Source organism: Eutrigla gurnardus (assembly GCF_963514095.1).
Source record: "Eutrigla gurnardus genome assembly, chromosome: 6".
Taxonomy (NCBI): Eukaryota; Metazoa; Chordata; class Actinopteri; order Perciformes; family Triglidae; genus Eutrigla; species Eutrigla gurnardus.
The window spans coordinates 26,717,675-26,741,055 of record NC_139920.1 but is presented as its reverse complement, the minus strand read 5'-3'; the positions used below and the strand labels follow the sequence as shown (position 1 = coordinate 26,741,055).

The 23,381-nt window shown below is 42.5% G+C and overlaps 1 protein-coding gene across 1 annotated transcript in view; it reads left to right on the top strand.

Annotated features, from left to right (window-relative positions):
• The window catches only part of xpr1a (xenotropic and polytropic retrovirus receptor 1a), a 66,360-nt gene that overhangs the window by 781 nt on the left and 42,198 nt on the right, over positions 1-23,381 (top strand). Inside the window, exon 2 of the mRNA XM_084011269.1 lies at positions 4,828-4,879. Within this exon, the coding sequence (XP_083867395.1) occupies positions 4,828-4,879 (52 nt within the window). The remainder of the gene's footprint in view (positions 1-4,827; positions 4,880-23,381) is intronic.

The following is a 23,381-nucleotide window of genomic DNA, read 5'->3' as shown; positions in this document are numbered from 1 at the left end:
ATTTCTGTTATTAATTTAAAATTATCTCACAATATTCTATAAATAGTTAATATTGTTTTTCTCTGAATTTTAGGTTCATTTTTCGTGTTTTCTTTGTATAATATGGAACACTTTGATTTCAATTAGCCTACATATTTTTTTCGTTTCATGTCTTGGTGTCTTTTTTTGGTTGCTCATCATATAACATGGAAATTGAAAAATGTGTTTATTGTCAACTGCTTTGATAATTCCATCCATAAATTCACCTTTTGGGGATTTTCCTTATCATTTTTATTATTTGCAACAATCTAACAGAAAACAAGGGACATTTCTCAATTATTAATCATGCATTGTTGAAAAATTGCAAATATCTCTGTGGTTATTCCTTTTCTTTGACCAGATTTATATCATATTTTTGGTGTATCACAATGTAGGTATTATTGCACAAACAGGAATGATTGTCTCTATAAATCAACGTTCATGGAAACAGGATCTTCTGTCTGGTTTGTGATGTCTGTGGGATTCTGGAGACCTTTGTGTGCACACATGGTCTTTGTTGGTTTACAGGACTTGCAGAGTATTTTATATTCACACCGACTTCTCGCTGCTTCTACATTAAGAGCTCTAGTGCAGACATGCAGTGATGGGGCTTGCTGCTCCGTTCCTTTTAGCTCTATGAATTATAGACAAAGACCCTGTTCTTTCTTCAACCTCGGCAGTCTGCATCCCAGACTCAACAGAAGGTCATGAGCTGGTTTTATTTTGGAAACGTGTGCTGAACATTGTTATTAAGTTGGATGATTTGAGATATTTGGATGCAGACTGACATTTATAATATGCTGTCATCATTCTGTCATAAAAAAAACATCTTCGGAATAAAAATAATTAAAATGTGGGAAAAATTAGGACAAATCTACAGAAGAATCTAATCTGAATGGATTATTAACACACATTCACAGCATGTGTGTGTACAGACTGACGCACAGCGAGCCCAGGGACAGACGCGTGGCCATACCAGCCATTTTACACCTCCAGTCTCCAGCTCGACACTCACTGACCTGAGATGGAAGATGATAGATTTTCTCTGTCATCCATGTTTAGTGTTGATATTCAGTTAAATCCAATACAAAAACTCATCACTTTTCATTAAAGTTTTAATGTTGTAGTGTTTTTGGCAACATATCTCCACCAGTCAAGATCAATAGATGCAGTTTGATTCCAAAAATGTGGAGATGGTTGCATTTATTTTTACTTGAATTGTGCATATAACAGGATATTTTATCATTAATCATTCTGGAATAAAAGAGTATGGAAAAATGTATTGACTTTATCAGTCTATATTAAGGAATTGTTATTTCTATGAGACTTAAAGCAAAACAACAAATCTGGTGTGAACACATACTCGGCCATTGGCGTGTGACCTTTTCGTTTCCTTCGTTAACGATCCTGAAAACCCAGCCTATAAACATCGTTGTCACATGTACAGCTGTTGTTGAATTATGTAAACCAACGGCGCTGGTCCCCCTATCCATACAGTCTGCACTCTTTCTGATGTCTGAATTATACATAGCGTTTGCAGGGAGGATGGGTTTGTGTGTATTTGTGTTGCGGCGGCTGCCTTCAGTCTTTGTCTGACCCTTGTAAACATCGCTGCCTCCTGAGTGGGCGGGATGGGGGAGAGATCACATGATTGACATCTTATTGAAGCCCTCTGAAACAAGCCAAGAGACGAGGACGAAACATAAACTTATCCACAACAAGTGGGTCACCGGAGAAGAAAAAAAAAGACTTTATAAGAAATCAATTTTAACGTCTTGATATGAGACTCAGTTCAGTGAAGGGAACATTATAGAAATGCAGCAAATAGTCATCAAACATGGTGGTAGCCAACAGTCCCTCGTGTATTTATTCTGCTCTATGTGTTCAACACAACAGCTGCATTGTAATGCAGTCGTCTGTCTATCAAATTACACATTTTTCCAGCAGCAGAGATGATTTATAATATTCCATAAAGTCAAATTAAATGTATCTGTGGCGTGCCCGCATCCTAATTGACTGTGGTTTGAAGTGATATTTCTGCCTTTGTGTGCTAGTTGGATTAATTAACCTGCTGCCCAGTTCTCACTCCCCTCCTTTTGTTATTTTATTTTTAGAGCACGTTTTTGTGTGGAAAGCTGTGCGCCGCTGTCTGTTTAGATTGGTCAGCCAGGTTTCTATGCAGATGAGGAGGATGCGGCAAAGTGGCCGTTCCAGCGAACACAACGGGCTTCACTTAGTAAAGGCACTTCATTTGAACATGGGGGCATCGACAAGGCGATTGAGTGATGGAGTCATTACGCGCCTGCTTTATCCAGTGAGGATTGTAGTTATAAACCTATATGCTAAACGGCTGTTTTGTATGGAGGGGTGCACGTTCCTGCTCCTGACAGACTGATGGAGTTGTAGGTCGGTGGATAGAGCAGAGAGTTCACCATTAAATGGAGAAGTTAATACGTGTGCAAGGAGTTTAATATTTCTCTACATGCCTGAGCGTGTGCAGACCATGATTATGCTAACTGTTGAATTCAGGATATGAAGTAACTAATGTGTTTTGAAAATGACCGGCATATAGAACGAGTGAGAGGTAGAGATGTAGGTTTGTATGCGTGGGCGAGAGAACAAGGACACTTATGCATTTACCTCTGCAGTCTAATCACTCATGTAACATGGAGGAGGAGGAGGAGGAGGAGGAGGAGGAGGAGAGTGCATGTGGAGACTCACATTTACATTCAACACCAGCAAAGTAACATTATGTTGCTCAAAGGTGAAGCCTCGTCTCTCCCTAATGAATCTGACTGATGCCGTTTAAATGTCTAAACCAGCAGAAAAATAAAATAAACAGCGTTCCTCTCATCATCTGCATTGTGTGTAATGAAGGTGTGATTTATCATGTTCAACAATATGAACATTATGTATACAACAGACACGGCATGGTAACTGCTGAGAAAACCCCCCCTTTCTATACCTCCCTCCTTGCTATCCTCACCTCATCGTTCCTCCCCCACTGGGAGGACATCTGGTCCCCGACCAGACCTGCCCTCCCCTCCCCTCCCTCCATCCTCTCTCTGCTCCTCTTTCTCCATGCAGGGATCCACTCAGACACAGAGTGTGAGGGGGGGGGGGGATTCAAGTGATCTGCCACTGACTTTCCAGTCGAGCCAGAGATCACTTCAAACCAATAATGCACACCGCGCGTGATCCTCTCAATAACGGGGATCTCAATCTCGAGCATCTTAGAGGAGGGATTGGATCTTCTAGCCCTCGCTCAGTGTCCACTTACCCTGTCAGTGAAAGGACTGAACTCTAATGACAACAGTCCTACGTGACTGTTGTCTGGTTCCGTCGTCACGTTAATGAATGGTCATTCAAACCGATGGTCCCCATTAGGCTTGGCTTAGTTATTATCTACAGGTTTCACTACTGATTAGTGCCAAGCCTGCAGGTTTATCCCAGTCCCCCCTTAGAGCCACCTGCTCCCTCTCCTATCCCCATCACTGCCATCGCCATGGCGATGCCTCCCTGTCTGAATCTGAATGTCTATTTCCCACCTATTAGTCAGGGGAGGGAGGGGCTTTTTTTTTGCCCCACCAGAGATTAGCCAGGACCGGGCCCTTCTCCAACCACGTGTGTGCACAGTTGGGCTTCTGTGATCTCTATCAGACCAGGCGGCGACGACATGCTACATACAAGTGAAATGCTCACCTCCCCGGATCAGACTCCGGTGTCAGTCTCATTGTGTTTGGAATTCACAGAGGACACACATGAGATCCCACCGCTCTCTCACTGCCACGTTACAAAAGCAGAACATATACCTGGAAAGAGACGTTGGTATGATGTGATCAGTGGATAAGACAGAAAAGCATTTATCAGATCTGGATCATGATGACAATGTTCTCCTTTAACTGCACATCATGTTTGCACATTTTAATGACAATATGCTGAATATTACTAACATTTAACTTCATGAAGTTACAGATTTTTATAAATATTTTGCTGGGGCAGTTCAGTTCTAAAGACATTCAGGAAGCCGGCGTGCAATTATCTGTCAGCTTCCATTATCTTCAAGATCAATCTTATTGAAGAGAAACGAGCTGTAGCTATCTCTCTCTCTCTCCCTCTCTCTCTCTCTCCCTCCCTCTCTCTCTCTCCATTGTTTCTGTCACATAGTTTGTCTGTCTCTCTCTCTCTCTCCCTCCAATCTGCTCTTTTAATTAGAAACATGAACACTGTGTTCAACTCTCCACCCGTCAAAGAACAGTTGGATTTCATCTGCAATTCTTGTTCATTTTAAAATTCAGTCATTCTTTGCTGTTTGTGGAAAAGTCAGTCCGTCTCCCTTCCTTACTTGTTTCGCTGTTTTAGATCAACTAAATCAGAACATCAGCACAGCAGCGCTGTCAACTGTTTGTCAGATTTGGCAAAATACTGTACTGTTGTTCCTATACGTTCTGTTCTTTGACAAACCTGTGTGACTAGTGTAACTTGGAGTGAATGAGATCATTAAAATGCCAGTGCCTTGTTCATTATGTTATGTTTTATTGCTGTAATCTTCCCATATGGAGAACAAGAGTTTAGTTAATGGTTCTCAAATGGCTTTCGATGGTTTAAATGCTACTCTAAAAGCAGGTGGTGCTAATAATGGTGTTACACTGGGGTCTGCTGTGATCCCTTCTTATTAGTACGAGTGTAAATACACCTACTTCATTTCATCTGATGAGCCCACAGTTACTCCATACATGTATACATGAACTCTCTGTTACATGGATTATATGACCTGTCATAAATTTATTTTTCTCCTTTCCTCATCAGGCTTTCAAGGATATGCTGTATGCTTCCCAGGACCAAGCCCCGTCCATAGAAGGTAAGGAGAAGCCCTGTTTGGATAAACAACCACACACACACACACACACACACACACACACACACACACACACACACACACACACACACACACACACACACACACACACACACACACACACTGCTTCGGGCCTGTTTGGGCATCCCCAGAATAACAGCCCCTCGTCTGCTAAAAATAGGTGGGAATGTATTACTAACAGGCTGCCACTCACCTCGTAGGCTCTGACTCAACCAAACCAAACTAATTACCAAATCATTACCTTCCATCTGACCATGAAGTAACCCTCAGTGTGTTAAAACAACAGCGTACCAGCAGAGTGGTCAACGTGGCCGACCAGCTGGGGCTCCAAGCAGAGTGTTGCTACTTCACACAGCAGAGATATGGAAGGCCATTGGCTATAATTAATCCTTGGCATTAGACTGTGATGTGTAATGGAAGAATGTAAAGCATTTTTTAATTTTAGATGCCAGATAGTGGAGGTAAACAACTTTCTTTAGTTGCAGACTCGAGGTGAACTTTAAAATATGCTGACATGCAGCTCTCTGTGTGTGTGTGACTGTGGAAGTGTGTCTGAAAAGAAATGTTTTTTTTCTGAACCGACCTCTGGCATGCTGTGATAGGATGATCATGTGATCATTTGGTGCTGCGACTCCCTGAGCTCATGTTGATGAGAGTAAGATCTGATTCTATCCGCCATCAACGTGGACGTAACACACAGTCACAGCATGTGGATTTGTTTTTATTTTTTACAGCAGTAGGTGTGAAATGAGACTCTCAGGATTTATTACGTAAAATATTCTATTTAAAGTCCCAGTCGGCAACATGTTTTTGATCATATTCCCTGAAGCCGACACTACGCTCCGATAGAACAACAGAAATCATCCGGTTTTAGAAAAAAAAGCGTGCCTCTACGTGCACGTAGACGTGTTTTTTGTTTTGCAAAGATCGACAGAGCCTGGATCCTCCTGTCCAATCAGCACGCAGGGCTGTGTTTGTGCACACACAGAGCCCCTCCCCCTTCGGGTCGTTCCACTATCACAGGGGGGAGGTGGAGGGAAGTAGCAACAAGCTTCCAATTCCTGGTTAAAAACCCAAACGAGGAGGTCCAAAACAACCAAGGAAAAGAAAACACCGGTGGAAAAGAAGGAAAAAAAGAAAGATGGCGACGGTGCCCGTGATAAAACCAGAGTCAACATCGGACCCGCGTTTCAAAGGTGGCGTGATCTACGGGATTTCAAAGGGCAGGAAGTCGAGGGGGAGGAGCTCGGTGGTCGTGGGGGAGGAGCTCGGTGGTCGTGGGGGAGGAGCCTGAGAGTTGGAAACATTCAAAATCTGACAGAGTGCCCTCCATCTGCCAGACTTGCCGACTGGGACTTTAAGCGCATAAAGCTGATTGGCCTTGTGTGCGTATGTCTGTGTTTCTACTGGCAGTCCTTGTTCCTGTAGCACATTCAACACTATGGAAGACGTCTTGTTCGGTGATGACATATGAGCGGTGTCTCTCCAGAGGCTGTTTGCCGTGCTCCAGGCGAGATCAACGTGGATGATAAATCGTTTCCTGTCTCGGGTCTGAGCTGTAGCCATGGGTCACTGCTCTGTCTCTGTCAGCTTGTCGCAAGATAGATTCGGCTTCCTTAGGAATAAGGACAGGATCAATCAATCAGTAGAACATCCCACGGTGTCATCCTCGCGACGTTTGGAAGGTCCACACTCAATCAAATTGATTTGTGTGCTTTTCACACTTTTTGTTTCCCACACCAACAAACTGAGGTGCAAAAATACTCGTCTATGTCATTTGTTTGGTCTGAGAGAAGACCTCTTTGAACGTGTCAGACAGTAGTCTGTCCCTTTTTGGTGTTTTTATGGGAAAGCGAGAGACTTTAATGAAAACTGCTGTGTGTTATTGAGCCATGTCTCGTACCCTCTCTCTCCTGTGGCTTGTATTCTGTTGACTTTTCATAAGAGAAATGAGATCAGTGTTATAAACTTCAAGCTGACTGCAGCACTTTCTCTCCACTAGACCTCATCTGTTAAATCTGATTAAACTGAGGCAGAATGATATTGGAAAATCGGACTTCACTTACGGCGCATAATCTTTTTGTGTGTGTTATGTGTGTCACATGCACATCGGGTCATGCTGGCAGAATGTGCATGGGAAACCAGTAGAGTTGTAGACACAAAGATATTCATTTGTCCGCCTTAATTCAATGTTTCAGTCAAGTAACCAAAAAACATGAAAAAATGCTCCGAAATTGTGGTTATTTTTATCAAAAGAAATATTTCTACATCACCATTTCACATTCATACAATATCGATGGTGAAACAAGATATTTTAAAAGACTAATTATAAGGATTTAATTCAAGGTTGCTCCCTCCACTCTCTCTCTCTTTCTGTCTCCTTCCTCGTTCATTACAAAAAGGAGCATTTTTGGTATTCAGACGATGTCTCCGTTGCCTGAGGGAGACAGTTTACTGGGTTATAACCACTTGCTCACCCACTCTGCTCTCTCGCTGAACATCCTGCAGTACCTGATAGAGCTGTGTGACACGACACTGACTACGCAGCGCTCCCAAGCCTCGGTCTGGGCCTCTGAATATGTATCGTTGCCAGGTTGTGAGGCGTCAATACGCATAAAACATAAAAACCACCTAATAGTCACGGTTTCCATAAGTGCGTATTGTCTTCTCATGCTGTGTTAATGCATTGCTTGTGGGGCGTTTTGTTTAATTAGACTTTGCACACATTGGCACCTCGACCACGGAGAGCCTCTGTGGGAACAAACCACATAACGTGCACTTCTTCCGGCGCCATTTTTAGTCTAATTAGTCATTCGGCAATTGAGAGAGCTTGTTGCAAGCAGACACAGTTGCATGGCTCTGCTGCTACGTATGACCCTTCGACCCTCGTTGAGATCCTTTTGTTCTCCGTCCCTCCATTGGTCCTGGTGTAATTGTAATTAAAACACGCCTGTCCCTGTACATCGGAGAGCAAGACGACTCTGAGAACAGCTGGTTGGATCTCTGGTTCCCCTTCCAACCATTAGAATGAGTTATGCCACAATTTAATTCAATTAGCCTGCTGATTATTACAGACATTTGAGAACAATGCCCCCAGACAATAAACACGCAGCTTTAACAGGAATCTGTGTGTGTCAGCGTGTGTGTGTCATACTGTTTCCAGTAATGTACACATGCAACCTGCCATATGTGTCTATATTTATATGGGTGTATTTTTCTAATCCTGCAAGGGGGAAGGAGGTTTTCACACTGCGAGTCATTCAGCTTCCATCTCATTCATTCAGTCATTGTGTCGTTCATTCTGCTACTCTTTAAATGGCCAGTCTACGACTGTGATGGTATCTGTCCTTGGCTGGAGTAAGGGGGAGGTGTGGGGAGATGGCAGTGATGGCACTGGGAGTAAGGGTGGGGCTCCTGTACGCACACACACACACACACACACACACACACACACACACACTGTCCGAGGAGGAGAATGGGGTGCTACGTTATTGGCTTACAGCTCAGGGGACCAGAGAATGGATTTTTCCTCTGAATCACAGGGTCTAGATGTCAGAGATGAATGAATCGGACAAAAGGAAAAAAAAAAAAACCTACAATGAATGAATTATTTCTCATCCATTCTATTGATCATTTACTTTTCTATCTTGGATAGTAAAACTCCTACTTCAGGAAATGCCCACCTTATTCTCACTACTGTGGCTTGGCTGTCGGTTGCCTTATCCCTTAAGGGCTTTTCATGTTTTGCAGCTAAATCAATAACTATTTAAAAGCTGCAGTGCTTCTTTGTGTGGTGATGAATCGCTCAACCATTTCCATAAAAAAGAAATGGGAAGGTAGTCTACTCACCAAAAAGGTGTTTTTTATCAAACCCCATCAGTTCTGTGTTCTATACCCATCCGTTTAAACAATGAGGTTAGGATGTCAGTGAACAACTTTCAACCCTTGTAAGATATTTAAACATGTTTAAGATAATGGCTTTCTTGATCTCAGACTGTGCTGTCACCAGCTGTCATCACAGCCGTGTCTCGTTCAACCCAGAGACCGACTGTGTCGTTATTCTGCACGCCGAAATGAAAATACATAAATGAATATGGTGCATGTATTTTGCGATGCGTGAAACTGCTGACATAGTGAGGTTTAGGAATCAGTGTGCAGCTTTGCCTCGGTGCTATGGGTGTTATTAGACAAGGAGACGTTTGGCTTGGGATCTAGCCAGTCCCAGACCAGACCGTAGTATGCAGGGTGCGAGTTACGGGGGAGCAGGGGGAGCCATGGCTCCCCTGGTGGCCACCTGAGCTCACCTGGAAACATGATTTGTGAAATTTGGGGGGAGCTCTAAAATATTGATATGATTGCCAAATTAATTATATTTTGGCCATGGTTTTCCCTCAAAGGTGTAAAATAAGAGAAATAAAATTGTATTTTTAGTTCGTGATTCATGAAAAAAGTGTTGCCTGCTTGCACGTCGGAGGCGCTTGAAGCGTGGGGGCGCTGCCTGCAGGCCGCAGCTTCATGGTTGGTGCCGCTGGCTGCTCTTATCGCGTGTTTGGCTCTGTGTACAGCTATAGCCTATAGCCATGCGGCGTTCACACCGAACGCGATAGACGCGAATACAATCGCGTCAGACGCGCGTATCGCGCCGCTTGATCATTTTGGACTTTTTTAGCGCCATTCGCTTCATTCGCGCCATTCGCTTCATTCGCGCATGACGCTCATTTTTGAGGGGAGCCGGCGGGTCACGTCGGCGGACCCTCCTCCTCCGCCTCGGGGTACCCGATGCCAGAGTCCGTGAGCCTCCTCCTGGGAGCCACGTCCCTCGCACCTCTCCCCAGAGTCGGGGCCACATTCGACCATCAGATGAGACAACCCGCTGAATTTAAGCATATCACTAAGCGGAGGAAAATAAACTATAGGATTCCCTCAGTAGCGGCGAGCGAAGAGGGAAGAGCCCAGCGCCGATTCCCCGTCCGACGGGCGGGCGGACGTGGGAAATGTGGCGTACGGAAGACCGATTGCCCGGTGTCGCGCGGGGGCCTGAGTCCTTCTGATCGAGGCTCAGCCCTGACGGTGTGAGGCCGGTACGGCCCCCGTCGCGCCGGGGTCCGGTCTTCCCGAGTCGGGTTTGGTAATGCAGCCCGTCCATCTCAGCTCATCTGTCTGTCGGCTTGAACTCGTCGCTGATTGGATGTCGCGGCGCGATGCCGCCTGAAAAGTTCGATATTTTCAACTTTATTCGCGCCGCGTCAGACGCGCCATTCGCGCCGCGTCAGACGCGCCATTCGCTTCATTCGCGTCAGACGCGGCGCGAATGGCGCGTCTGACGCGAATGAAGCGATTCGCGCCATTCGCGCCATTCGCGCCGCGTCTCATCGCGCCAGACGCTCCATTCGCGCCGCCTCCGCCTGAATCGCGTGTCATCGCGCCATTTAGATTGGTTTTCAATGTAGAGTCGCCGCTCAATTCGCGTCTATCGCGTTCGGTGTGAACGCCATGTGATGTATGATGTGATGATGATCGATCGGGTGTTTCATGTAAATATTGTACATAGACCTATGGTGTGCGTGCAACGGATTTTCTCTTTATAATAGGCATATGCTGTTGCTATTAATGACAGGATCAGCATTTAAACTTTGCCCCCCTCCAAAAAAAAAAAAGATCGCCCGCCCCCAGCCCCGGCTCCCCCGGACACCGTGGTATAACTCGCACACTGGTAGTATGTGATGGTCCAGTGTTGCTATCAGACTAAGAAGAGAGAACAGAGCCTGACATTTCTTCAAAGAGGAGCTTAACTTTAAAGTTATGTGATGGAATAAAATAATAAAGAACATAAAGAATATCTCTCCATTGAGCCTGATGGGTGTATGGTTTAGAGCCCGACCGATTAAGGATTTATAAGGCCGATACCGATACAAATGTTTGTTGATTTAAAAATCCGATATTCCGATATATCGGCCGATATTTTTTTTTTTTATTCAGGAAATGCGTAACAAAACATTAACAGATTTCCCTAACATTAATTATTTGTAGTTATTTATGAGTCTTCACTAAAATAATATGATAATGCATTTTAAAAATAAACTTGTTTATTTTATTGTCACAACGGAACAGAGGGACATCAAAGTATATTAATGTTCTGATAAATAAAATGTATAAAAATATAAACTTAAGATATAAAACTTAAAGTCCTTTGAACAAAAACACAATAACAACAACAACCAAACACAAAGTTACCAGTATTAAAAGACTTGGTAAGCTTCATAAATATAACTTCCAACATGACTGGAGACAAATTCTGTTAAGTTCTATGAGGGTGTTTCGTCCGTTTTTATTTTATTTTTAAAATATTCATTTATCGGCCGTTATAAATGCCGATACCGATAGTTTGGAAAATGCCTAATATCGGCCGATAATATCGGTCGGGCTCTAGAATGGTTGGATGAAATTAATGTTTCACTCCGTTTCTAATTGAGTCAGATCAACGCACCAACAAATGCAGATGTGATTTTTTCCATCCCCGACACCTGCACCCTCACAGCTGCCTGCCGTCTGCTGCAGCCTGCAAGGCTTTCGCTCTCACGCTTCTTTCTGACAACATTGTCTTCATTTGGCTCTTCATGGCTTTGAATAACCAGAACACTAAACCTGTGAGCCCCACCTTTACACTTCCAAATAAATATATGTGTGTCTGCGTGTGAGCCATCATAACTTATCTGCTTAATGAAAGCAGCAATCCAAGCTATAAGCATCTTAATTACACCTTTCAGCCCGCTTATTCAGCTATTTTCCATTGTTGTCCACGCCACTGGCCCGCCCGCCATTTTGTCTGCTTTTGACGAACACGATGAGAGGTTCGTTGAAGGCTGCTAGCCTGTGTAACACAGCGCTGATTATTATTCTGCTGGCGTATATGATTGAACAGCAGCTGTTATTGCTGTTGTTGGTCCCCCTTGGAGTTTGTCCTCAATCCCTGCGTGGAATAGCACTCTGGCTCTGTAATTTTCTTGCTTTGGCCTGTTGATAATAAAAGGTTTTAGTCTTGGAAGAAATATCAGTTTTTATATTCTTACTGATGCTGCCATATGAATGCTTTCTTTGTGATTTCTTAATGTTATTGCTCATCAAGTGTACAAGTGATTATGAACTACCTTGGAGGCATCTCTACGTGAGATGAAGGAGTGAATACATATACATGGAACTCACGTATACAGGCTTAACACATGGTGGTCGTATGGTGGGGTGGTTAGAAAGACGGGCAGATGCTGGCAGCATGGCAGGAGGTCAGGCAGGCACTCAGAAGGTGAGAGAAGCAAATAGACGGAAGGGAGACAGATGGAAATCAGACAGACAGGTAGACAGGCAGCAGGATTCAGCAGGACGGTGGTGTGGCAGCCAGGGTCTCCCACCAGCCTGCATTATTGATGGGCTCTTTGACAAGCTGCTGCTCTTGCTCGATCTGAACCCTAATTGTGGGGGTTTGTGGGGGTTGGTTCTTCTTTTTGTCCAAAATCTAGATATAGATATAGTAGATATAGAGGAAACTGAATCAAATGGAAAAATGCTGAAACATGATAACAATAAAGGCATAGGAACAATAACTTTATGCTCTATAAAAATATGTATATCAGGCTGTTTTTCAGTACCTGAGGTGAAGATGCATGAGGTTCTTAACCTGTGGAAATGTTCTAGTCCACAATAGATAATCTTTTCAAAATCATACACCTAATTGCCAGTCAAACCGGACGTTTCTTGAGCAGTTAGGCCTACATCCATAATCAGACATACAGAAGAAGAGCTTCTAGAGTGGATTTAAAACCAACCTCCATCCTACAGAGCAGTGAAGCTGGGGAGGTGGCGGTGGATTGTGAGATTGGTCCTTTGATGAGGCTTCTAAGGGTATTAGAGAGGAGGGAAGCAGGGGGGGGTCAGGGTCAATATAAACCTAGGATCGCTATCCCAAGGTCAGGGACTAATCGAACTGAGGTAATGAACGATGGATAAGGTGATTGGTAATTGAAGATGGGGAAGAGGAACGATGGCTGGTGTTCTTTGCTTTTATGTTTGATTATGTAATTATATGTAATGAATAATGAAGAGAAAAAGGGTTGAAAACGACGATAAATGGATTGAATGGGATTCTCTGTTACCAGTCTGGAACAGAAAGAGGTAGAAACGGAAAGCTAGAGATCCTTCAGGCAGCAGACAGACAGACAGACTGAGTGGGAGGTCCCTGGGCTCATCTCCAATGCATTTTGCCCTGCATTAGCACTACAGCCATCCCACAAGAGAAAGACACAGAGAGAAAGAGAACCTTGATACATGAAAGTCTTCTCATCCATCCATCCAGCCATCCATCCATTATTCAGTGGTAAATTAGATCTCGCCTGAATGAAGTATAAGAGAAGGAATATAAGGAGAGAGAGAGGGAAAGGTATGGGTCGGTTTGGAGGAGGATGGATCTGGATTTCAACTGTTGTGGTGCAAGGAAAGGGTGAGGAGTTCAGATGTGGTATTTTTAGATTTGGGGCATTTTTACAGTCTGAGTCTGGGAGGCTAAGATTTCAGCTGGTGCTGCAGATGTGGTGTTGGCAAGATGGGGTGAAGGGGTTCGAGGTGAAACTAGGTCACAGAAAGCAAAGAGAGGTTAGGGTGCAAGTATAGGAGAGATGATGATGATGTGTTTTGGACAGGGGATGCATCAGGGAGAGGGTTGAGGGAGAGGTGAGAGGTGCTCAAAGGAGTGGAGGTAATCCCAGAGCCCTCGCAGCTCTTTAATATAGTTATGAGGTCCTCTGAAGGGTTACGGATCCTGTCGTCAACATCGTCGTTACTGAGCCTCAGTCTCTACGTCTGTATGTGTGATTATTTAGATGTATCTGTTCTGGCCTTGTCTGATCTCTACGCCTTATGAACATGCTGCCACTCAAACGAGGATTACAAGGATGTGATCTCTACTAGAGCCCGACCGATATATCAGCGGGCCGATATTATCGTCGATATTAGGCATTTTCCAAACTATCGGTATCAGCATTTAACGGCCGATATGAATATTTTAAAAATAAAATAAAAACGGACGAACCACCCTCATAGAACTTAACAGAATTTGTCTCCAGTTTTGTTGGAAGTTATATTTATGAAGCTTACCAAGTCTTTTAATACTGGTAACTTTGTGTTTGGTTGTTGTTGTTGTTGTGTTTTTGTTCAAAGGACTTTAAGTTTTATATCTTAAGTTTGTATTTTTATACATTTTATTTATCAGAACTTTAATATATTTTGATGTTCCTCTGTTCCGTTGTGACAATAAAATAAACAAGTATATTTTTAAACTGCATTATCATATTATTTTAGTAAAGAATCATAAATAACTACAAATAACTAATGTTAGGGAAATCTGTTAATGTTTTGTTACGCGTTTCTGAAATAAAAAACGAAAAAAAACATCGGCCGATATATCGGAATATCGGATTTTTAAATCAACAAACATTTGTATCGGTATCGGCCTTCAAAATCCTTTATCGGTCGGACTCTAGTCTCTACATCATCAAAGATTTACACTTACGCTTAAGATAAACTCAAATAGTTTTCTCAGACGCCACCTTTACAATGATATACAGTCATGTAAAGGTTAAATAAACAGAAAGTGTAAATCATATGATGTGGCTGTTTGCCAGGTGCACAACTGGAGATGTGTAGACCAGCAGTGATCTCAACAATCCCAAGCATGTGATCGTAATGAGATCTGACTCTGTTGATTAGGAATCAGCTGTCGAGGTCTCACGGGTTTGGAGTATTTGTCTAAGCATTAGCAGGACTTCCAAACCTTAATCTAACCTCGGTTATGAGGCGAGTTATTTCTTTTTAATCGACGACGAGAAGCCTAATCAACAGCTTTTGGCTGTCTGCCAGCAGATCGGCAAGGCTCTGCTGAGTGTAACCAATCACATCGTCATAGCTGACCGCGTGGCAGTTATCCAGCAAGGATTCACACCAGGCTGCTTTGATGGATTCATTTGAATAGTTTTTTGTGTGTCGACTACATTGCTCGAAAAAATATAGATATATAAAATCCCAATTTAGCCGTGAATTGCAGATTTAGATGTCGTGTGCACTCATGGCATTTGTCCTGCATTCAAATATGGAAGCAGTCTGAGTAACAGAAAATAACGCTGCAAAGCAGGGAGGTGTAGAGAGAAGAATAGAGCCATGTGACCTTGTCTCTGCTGCTTGTGTGTTTTCATGCTTTTATCTTTTCACACTCTCTGCTGCATTGGCGTACGACTGACAGTCGTAGCGTGGACATCCACACATTTGCATGCATGCAAAGCGGCACTCGCAATCAGCGAGGAGCTGTGTGCTACAGGGGGCGTGGGTGTGAGCTATAGGTGATGACAGCGGGGCCATATGCTGATTTATTTCTGTTTTTTTTTTTTGGCACTGCAATTAGAGTGCAACCAATGGAATCATTACACAGTGTCCACGCTGCTGTAACTCTCAAGTTTGGTATAAATGGCGTGGGGAAATGATATTACAGTCATTGCTCATAAGCTTGATTATGCAACAGCTATTTCTGATGAAATGAATTCTCTGCAGTAGGATTGGGAAGGTCTTGTTTGTGTTATTTTTTTACAATTTAAAAGTCTATATTTGTTGTGAATGTGTGTGTATTTTTTGATGGGCTTGTGCGTGATGGTGTGATACATGGTGGGCGGGTAGGTTCGGACTATATGTGTTATAGTCGGTAGGACATTGCGGAAGACGCGGCGTCCTTCACCGCACCGATGTGCCGCATCGTCTCTCTGGAGAAACGGAACAGAACCTCAGATTGGCTCCGAGCCACAGACGGATCGGTGGAAATGTACCAATCACATATAAGACCGTCTCTTCATCTCTATGGTGCCGTATTGACTCACAGCTCGATGTCAACAAAATCACAGGCTTCAGCACTACACCTGGCAGCAAAGGGATTTATTTCAGGGCTGATATTTGATGGAAAGAAATCTCTGAGAGCAAATACTTTATATTGAGTCTTGCCCCGTCCTAAGGGGGTTTGTTGGTGTGTTTGTGCATGGATGGTGGGGTGACAGAATTGGTATATATATATACTTTATTTGTGTTCGGTGTGGTAACCCTATATTTCATCCTCTGCTGGGTAAAATAAGAGAGAGGCACTCAGACAAAGAAGTGGACACTGAGGGCTGAGCATGACAGATAAAACGAGAGAGGAAGCATGAAAGAAAAAGGAGAGGTGACATTGGCGGTAATTGGAGTAAAGCAAGCTAAAGCCCTGGGGAGCCTCCTCTCCCCAAACGTTACTGTTACACATAAAAGACGTGTGAAAAGGAAAAGAACTGGAGGCAGAAAAGACAGTGCCTGGTTGAAGCTTTCATTTCCTTATTCAATCAATTTGGATTCAAATCACATTTTAAGTGCTTTTCCAATCATGGTACCAGTAACTTATTGTAAATTAAGTTTAATAAATTTGAGGTCAAGAGGTTTTTCTTTCCGAGGGCAGAAGAATATTGCTATAAATATGATTTCTCCTCTTATTTACTCTATATCACCTTCTTCAATCCGGAGACAAGGGGAGAGAAGAAATATCAATAATTCACGCCTATTGTTCCCTCCCGGACAGCCCGTCTGTTTTTATATTAAATGTTGAATTATTAACTGTGTGTGAGATTGGAAATATGGCGATTCTCCCTCCTGATGCCCATGAGTGTTCAAAAACTGTCCTTTCACTTAATGGTGCCCACAGGAGTGCCATTAAGTGGGTAGATGGTTAAGTAGAAGGGACATTAAAGGCTAACGTTTGTTTATACTCCCTATCTGGATCCTATTTTCCTATTATTTTGTGTAAAGGGGGCAACAGTGGTCTAGTATAGTAATAAAGTACAGTAGTCAACTAGTATAAACTGGTCTAGCAGCCACTAAACAGGCTGGACTGTCAATGAACATCCTCTTAAAGTGCTTGGTTTTGCCTCTGACAGGCTCAGATTGTTAAGTGTCTGTCAAGTTTATGGAAAATAAGTGTTTTTAACCTTTTACTTGATAATAACAAACAATAACAAACAGATTATTGTTCGTCTCCTTCTAAAATCCCTTGTCACACATTGTCGAAATCAGCTGCCATAGCATCAAACGTCCTTTAGATATCACGAAGCTATGCTTTTCTCACATAGCAGCATTTGAAGTATTAGAGAATGTTATGCTTGTTTTGTTTAGAAAGAATTGATGAGATTAGACACTGAGAGGCAACTCCACTGTGTGTTAGTTCACACATCTATCCATACCTCGAGTGTGGTTTAAAGTCACCATGTCAGGATTGTTAGTGTTTATCATGAACATATTCCTCTTAACCATCCCCTGTTGCCATATGGTGGCCTCAGGGAATATGCATATTTCATATTCTCCTCAACATGTGACTAATGCGTTCATGGTGTCCGTTAGTGATGACTTCAGTGCTGGCAGGGTTGGCTCACTGTTGCATGTACATTATATTTTTACTGCATATTTGTGCCTGATGGCATATTCTCTGACTCCGACTAAAGAAGTCCAATTTACTCCCAACAAGCTACATTAGAACGGAGAGACTGTCCTTAGTGGCTTTTCAGTAGAAACAACAGTTTGCCTCGGTTTTGCATTTCCTCCTCGGGGCAAACTGCACGGCTTCTTCTTGACAAGTGCCATCTGATAATTAGGCCTCATGATCACCCTATTAGTATGCAGCTCAATTGAGCAGAGAACAGATTATTGTTCCCCTGGCATGGGCAGCAGCCATTTGTAAGAGGATTATTGTACATTTGTTGTTGGTTTTTATGACAATGAAAATTGCTGCATTGTTAATCTTGGAAGCATTTATTTTTTAATGTAGCCAGGAATCTGGGTTGATAGCGGTTGTGATGAACCCTCTCTTAGGCTGCTTCGTTATGTTTTTGAAAGCAGAAGAATCACTGGTATCTGGGTAGTGGCATTGTGTTAACATTGTAGGATTGCAACCTTATTTTCTGTACTTTTCTGTGCACACACAACGTTGAGCTAAAGCTTCTCCATCACCGTTACCATGGTACCGGAGAAAGAGACCAGAATCACTTGAGCCTTGTTTTGTTGGTGTGACTTTCAGGACCCGAACATGTAGAACTAAGGGCCGGTGTGCTACGTTGAATTTTAATACTGTTAGAGCCTGCTGATACCTCCCGAGAACACAAACAAAACCAATTGATAATTCATAACCACAATGGGAATGTGCTTTCCAGTGCTGCTACCTGAGCACTTGTGTTTATTCATTCATTATGCAATATGTCATATTTTGTATTTTTATTTATTTTATTTATTTATTTCGGGCATGTCAGTTAAGTCATCATCATCACACTTTGTTCAAATAATACAATAGTAGCGGTGTATCATCAATAAACCAGCAATAACATCTTTTGTTTTAATTCATTTTTAATCTCAGTTTTCTTGTAATGATTCTTGCTTTTCTATCATTTCACAGGTATGTTTTCATCTTCATGTTCTTACATCACTGTCAAACAATACACAGTATCACATATAACAGAAACACCCATGTTGTCATTTTCACCTCAAACAACTGTTTAAAAAAAAAAAAAAACTTTTGTGTATTTGATGACCTGCTTTGTGGACATTTTTGACAGGACAAAAACAAGGCTGTACACTGACAATACTGAGAATGCTACAACATGTACTGTGAGAATATAGACTTAAACAAAAACACGTTTCAGTTTCCCCTTTGTTGTACTTTGTTGTGCAACCCAGGTTAATAAGAAGCAGGTCAGATATTCAAGGGTTGATTTGCCTGCAATGAAATAATTCCATCCAGATACTGATCGCTGCAGTGTTTTAGGAGGCTGAGTAATCGGCTGACACACACACACACACACACACACACACACACACACACACACACACACACACACACACACACACACACACTCACACGCACGCTCTGGTTTGGTGGTCTTTTTGGACTGAGACCAGATGAAGGGGACGGATGGGAATTCAGAGTCCCAGTGCTCAGTGGTGACTGACAAACAGTGGCTGCCTCTCGTCTTCAAGCTGCTCTTTTAACTCAGCTGGTATTTACCCCATGCTGCTGAACTACACACACAGACACACACCCTCTCTCTCACACACACACACACTCATAACAAATGCCACTCACACTCTTCACTTCATATCTCAACATTCATATTATACCCAGCATGCTCGCCACGTGCCCCATATGCCTCCTAGACCCCCCAGAACAACCTTATCTATACTTGTGAGGACATGATGCATATAACTTCTATACAACCATCTGTCAAAAGGGATGGACTTTGTCACTCTTTCCTCTACAAATCTGTCGCCACTCCCTAAAACTGAGCTCAATTAACAAACACTTGGTCTAAACTCTTTTTGTAATAGTTTGATAAAAGCATTCAGCTATTTATTCATATATTAAATCTCAATATGTAGCACATTTCAACGCATGTCTGCTGTCATTCGTTAGCATCGGCGTCGTGTCGTGTGTATGTATGAATATGTAGCTATGTCTATGTATTATGTGTATATCTTAGGGGTGGGTAAAAATATAGATACGGCAATATATCGCGATACTTTGCCGCCCAATACAATATCGATTTTTCAACTCCAAAGATCGTTTAAAAAAAAAAAGTGAATTTCATGGGAATTAATAAAATGGAAAGGCCGTTTTGAATGAAATAGTTCACTAAATTTGTCCTCTGATCAATATCATCTGATGTACATATACTTGTGTTTTCATCTTTATTTATATTGCAATATCATGATATCGTGATACGTATCGTATCGTGAGGTTCTTGCCAATACTCACCCCTAGTATATCTGTATGTTTCTGTGTGATGGCTATGAAAACAAATATTCCTCCAATCTAAGTATAGTTTGAAAGGAAGCTGAAATAATAAAAAAAACATATGAATAGTAAGTAGTAATAATAAAAATTCATATTAAAGTTACACAAACGTAGCCACCTGCTTTTTCAAGGCTCACAAATGTTTATTGAAAGATACTTATTCGCTCGTGAATGCTTTGTTTAAAGAAACAAAAACCTGGGTGCATCCTGCTCATGTAAATCTTTGATGATATGACTCTCAAGCACCTGGGTCAGTATGCCCCTAATCTCATTGAGTCAGGAAATTGCTCCTAATCGAATCAAATAAAGTATTGGATTCCTTCCTCCCTGCCTGGATGGCGAGGTAGAATGGACATTATTATGGTTCATTCATAAGTTAGAGTTACAGAAAGGAAATCAATGGAAAACTTCAACCCAAACTAACTTTACTTTAACAATATTATACTGGATTTAGTGCTCATTGAAAATATTTCCAAAGTAGAAGTCTGCTTACTTAGATAATAATCACAATAGGGAGAAAAAGGAACGACTACTTTCACTACTCGCTGCTTTAGTAATGGTTGGAAGACATAATAGTCTTGGCTTCGTATTACAATGTTGCGCTATGCAAAAACAATCTTGCCATAGCTTCGGAGAACTGCTAACACGACAAGCACACGAGTGGCACCGATGTGTTGATTCACTGGAATGTATGTGGAGTCTGGGTCTGCATTGCTTTGGCAAGATGTAGAAGTCCAAGAATCATTGTTAAGTATTCTGCAAACCTTCTATTTTTCTGTTTTGATTCCATGTTTCATCCTCTCTCTTTTATTCTGCCTCTGATATCAACATGTTAAGGCCTGAAATGACTTCTTCCATCTTTTGCTACTTTCTCATCTTTTTAAAACCCAGTTTAACCTCCTCTTCTCTTCCAATTCTCCTTCATTTGTCCTTCTCTCTTTTTCATTCCTCATCTTCACCCTCTCCTTTGCATCTGCTGTAACATACACATGTTCTAGAAAGTTATTACACAGGGAGATATGGTGGGTGGATGTGGGATATCACTGTTGCTGTTGCTGGTTATAATGTCTGCTCTGCCGAGCTGCAGAGTTTCCAGACACTGTGCAAAATTTCTTCCTCTCTGAGGAAAATGACTTGTTTCATGTCCACTAATCTGCTAGCTTCTAAATGTCTGCCATGTTACAGAAATGTGTGTGTGTGTGTGTGTGTGTGTGTGTGTGTGTGTGTGTGTAAGACTTAATCAGTGTGTTTCTAAATGTTTCTCCGCTTGCATTTCGGTTCATTTTGTCCTCAAAGTGAAGCTGTTTGTGACTCTTATCGAGAGGCTGCAGCTGCTGTTGTGAGAATACCATGGCAGTCTGGAGGGACACCTTCACACACACACACACACACACACACACACACACACACACACACACACACACACACACACACACACACACACACACACACACACACACACACCTTGGTTTATCTACAGCAAGCTGACTAAGGCACACGCTCCTAAACAAGCATGAATAACGGCATGTTGCCATATTTACCTGCGAGTGGATGTATGGGATTCTCTTGGGAATGAAAGAGCATCTCATTAATTGTACGCAAATTAGGGGGCACATTGCTGGAAGCATTTTTGTGAGTATGTGGATTCATTCAGTTCTTCTAATTATGCCATTTTTACTTTGGATCTAGTGACAATCATGGAAATAATGGGCATTTGTTGCTCATATTGAATTATGACTGTGTGCCACTAGAAATATCATCGGTAGGAAACACATGCAGGCATGGGACGATATGAAAATGGAATGTCATGGTTATCCATGGCCCAAATAATTGCATGATTCATGATATTATCCCAAAAATTATCAAAATATGCTTAAAACTCTTAAATGGCAGCAAAGCATACTGGTATCACTTTACATTTAGTCAAGAAACATATATATTTATTCCCTCCGAAAGACACTTTTTGGTGGAAAAACGGTAAAATAATCTTGAATAGGATGATCATAAATCATAGAGTCTTCCTACTTATATACAGGATTGCTTATTCACATACGATCCAGGCTAAAATCTTATATCGTCGCCTCCCTAAACACCTGATATCTGAATCGTGCATTGGTTATTAAACTTTAACAGAGGAGCTGTACTGCATATAAATGCCATGCAAAATAGCCTTTCCATCACATATGATGACGTAACTCAGGCAACATACGAAGTCCCACGGGGGATGATGTATTTCAAGTTACGGCAAACTCCATGCTGTCAAAGTGCTGGCTATAAGGCCACCTGTCTGCCCTCCTTAGTTAACGGCGTGGCCACCCTGTAGGTTAATGGAAGCTGAATCCCCTCCACCTCGACAGAGCGGCCTCGCTGCGTCTGCTATGGTTACAGTAGTGGAGCCGGGGCTCTTATTCTGCTAAGATTAATGGCCCCGGATTGGACTATTGACACAACACTTATCTTGTTTTTATGAGCCCAGCAGCTTCTATCTATAAACCTTCGAGGCACACGTGTGCACACACACAGACACTCGCCTGGTTGTGGCTCCTAAACGTACAGTTCACTTACAGTTATAAACGCCGCTTACTCTTTGGAACTGGATTGATGTTTCCAGTCGAGTCCTCGAGGCTCTGGGCTTAAGATAATGTGCAGGGCTGAACTGGCCTTTTACACAGTTCACCTACACGCTATCTGTTGGAAGGTTTACACAAAATGATCCGTTGTTGGTTTTACAGCCAAATGGTGTCACAATGTAGGTCGAACACTTCATTGTTAGTTCTTTTTGTTAATATATCTCCAGGTAGCTCCTGTTCCTCATCCAGTTACACATTATAACAATATAGGTCAGTTTTATTTACTTAACGTGTTGGAATCTAGTTGGATGCAAACTCCTCCTCCTCCTTCCTCAAACTGAGGAAGGGGCGGGTTCTCGTCCAGAGATAAGGCCTCTTTTACTTTGGCCCTCTTCCAGGACTTCAGGTGCCTGATGGGTATTGAATGGAGTCCTTGTCCTCCTTATCGTCCTCCTTTTCGTCCTCCTGCTCCTCGAAGACCTCGTCCTTCAGCTCACACATTGGTTGTGGCATTTCTGTGTGAAGGTCCTGGCATTTCTGTCGGTGAAGTTTGATTCTCAGGTCCTCCTGCTCTCTCCAGAAGAACTTAGACCCCTCAGAGGCATCTCGTTGCACGACATCCGGTTCTCTCTGGATCTGTTCCTGCTACTCTGACAGCTTTTCAGCGAGAGACTCGGTTTCATACCTCCTGGAGGATCTCCTGGCATGAAACTCTGTGTCTCAAGTTCACCCCTAGTTTCCTTCTCCTTAATCACCAACAACACTTCCTTGCTCTTCTGGTGAGCCAGCTGTATTTTTGTTTCTTCAAGTTGTTGTAGTACTAAGCTCTCCGTGCAGCAAAGATCGATCTGTTGCTGTGACCTGTTGAGTTTATTGGTCAATAAGACTGCCCGGCTCTTTTTTCATGACTCCTATAAATACTAAATTTCTGTCCAGCTGATGAAATCAGGCTCCTGGCCCAGTTATAGGTGCCCAGGGCTGATAATCATATTGGATTACTGCCTATACTATGAATTATTATGTTTTG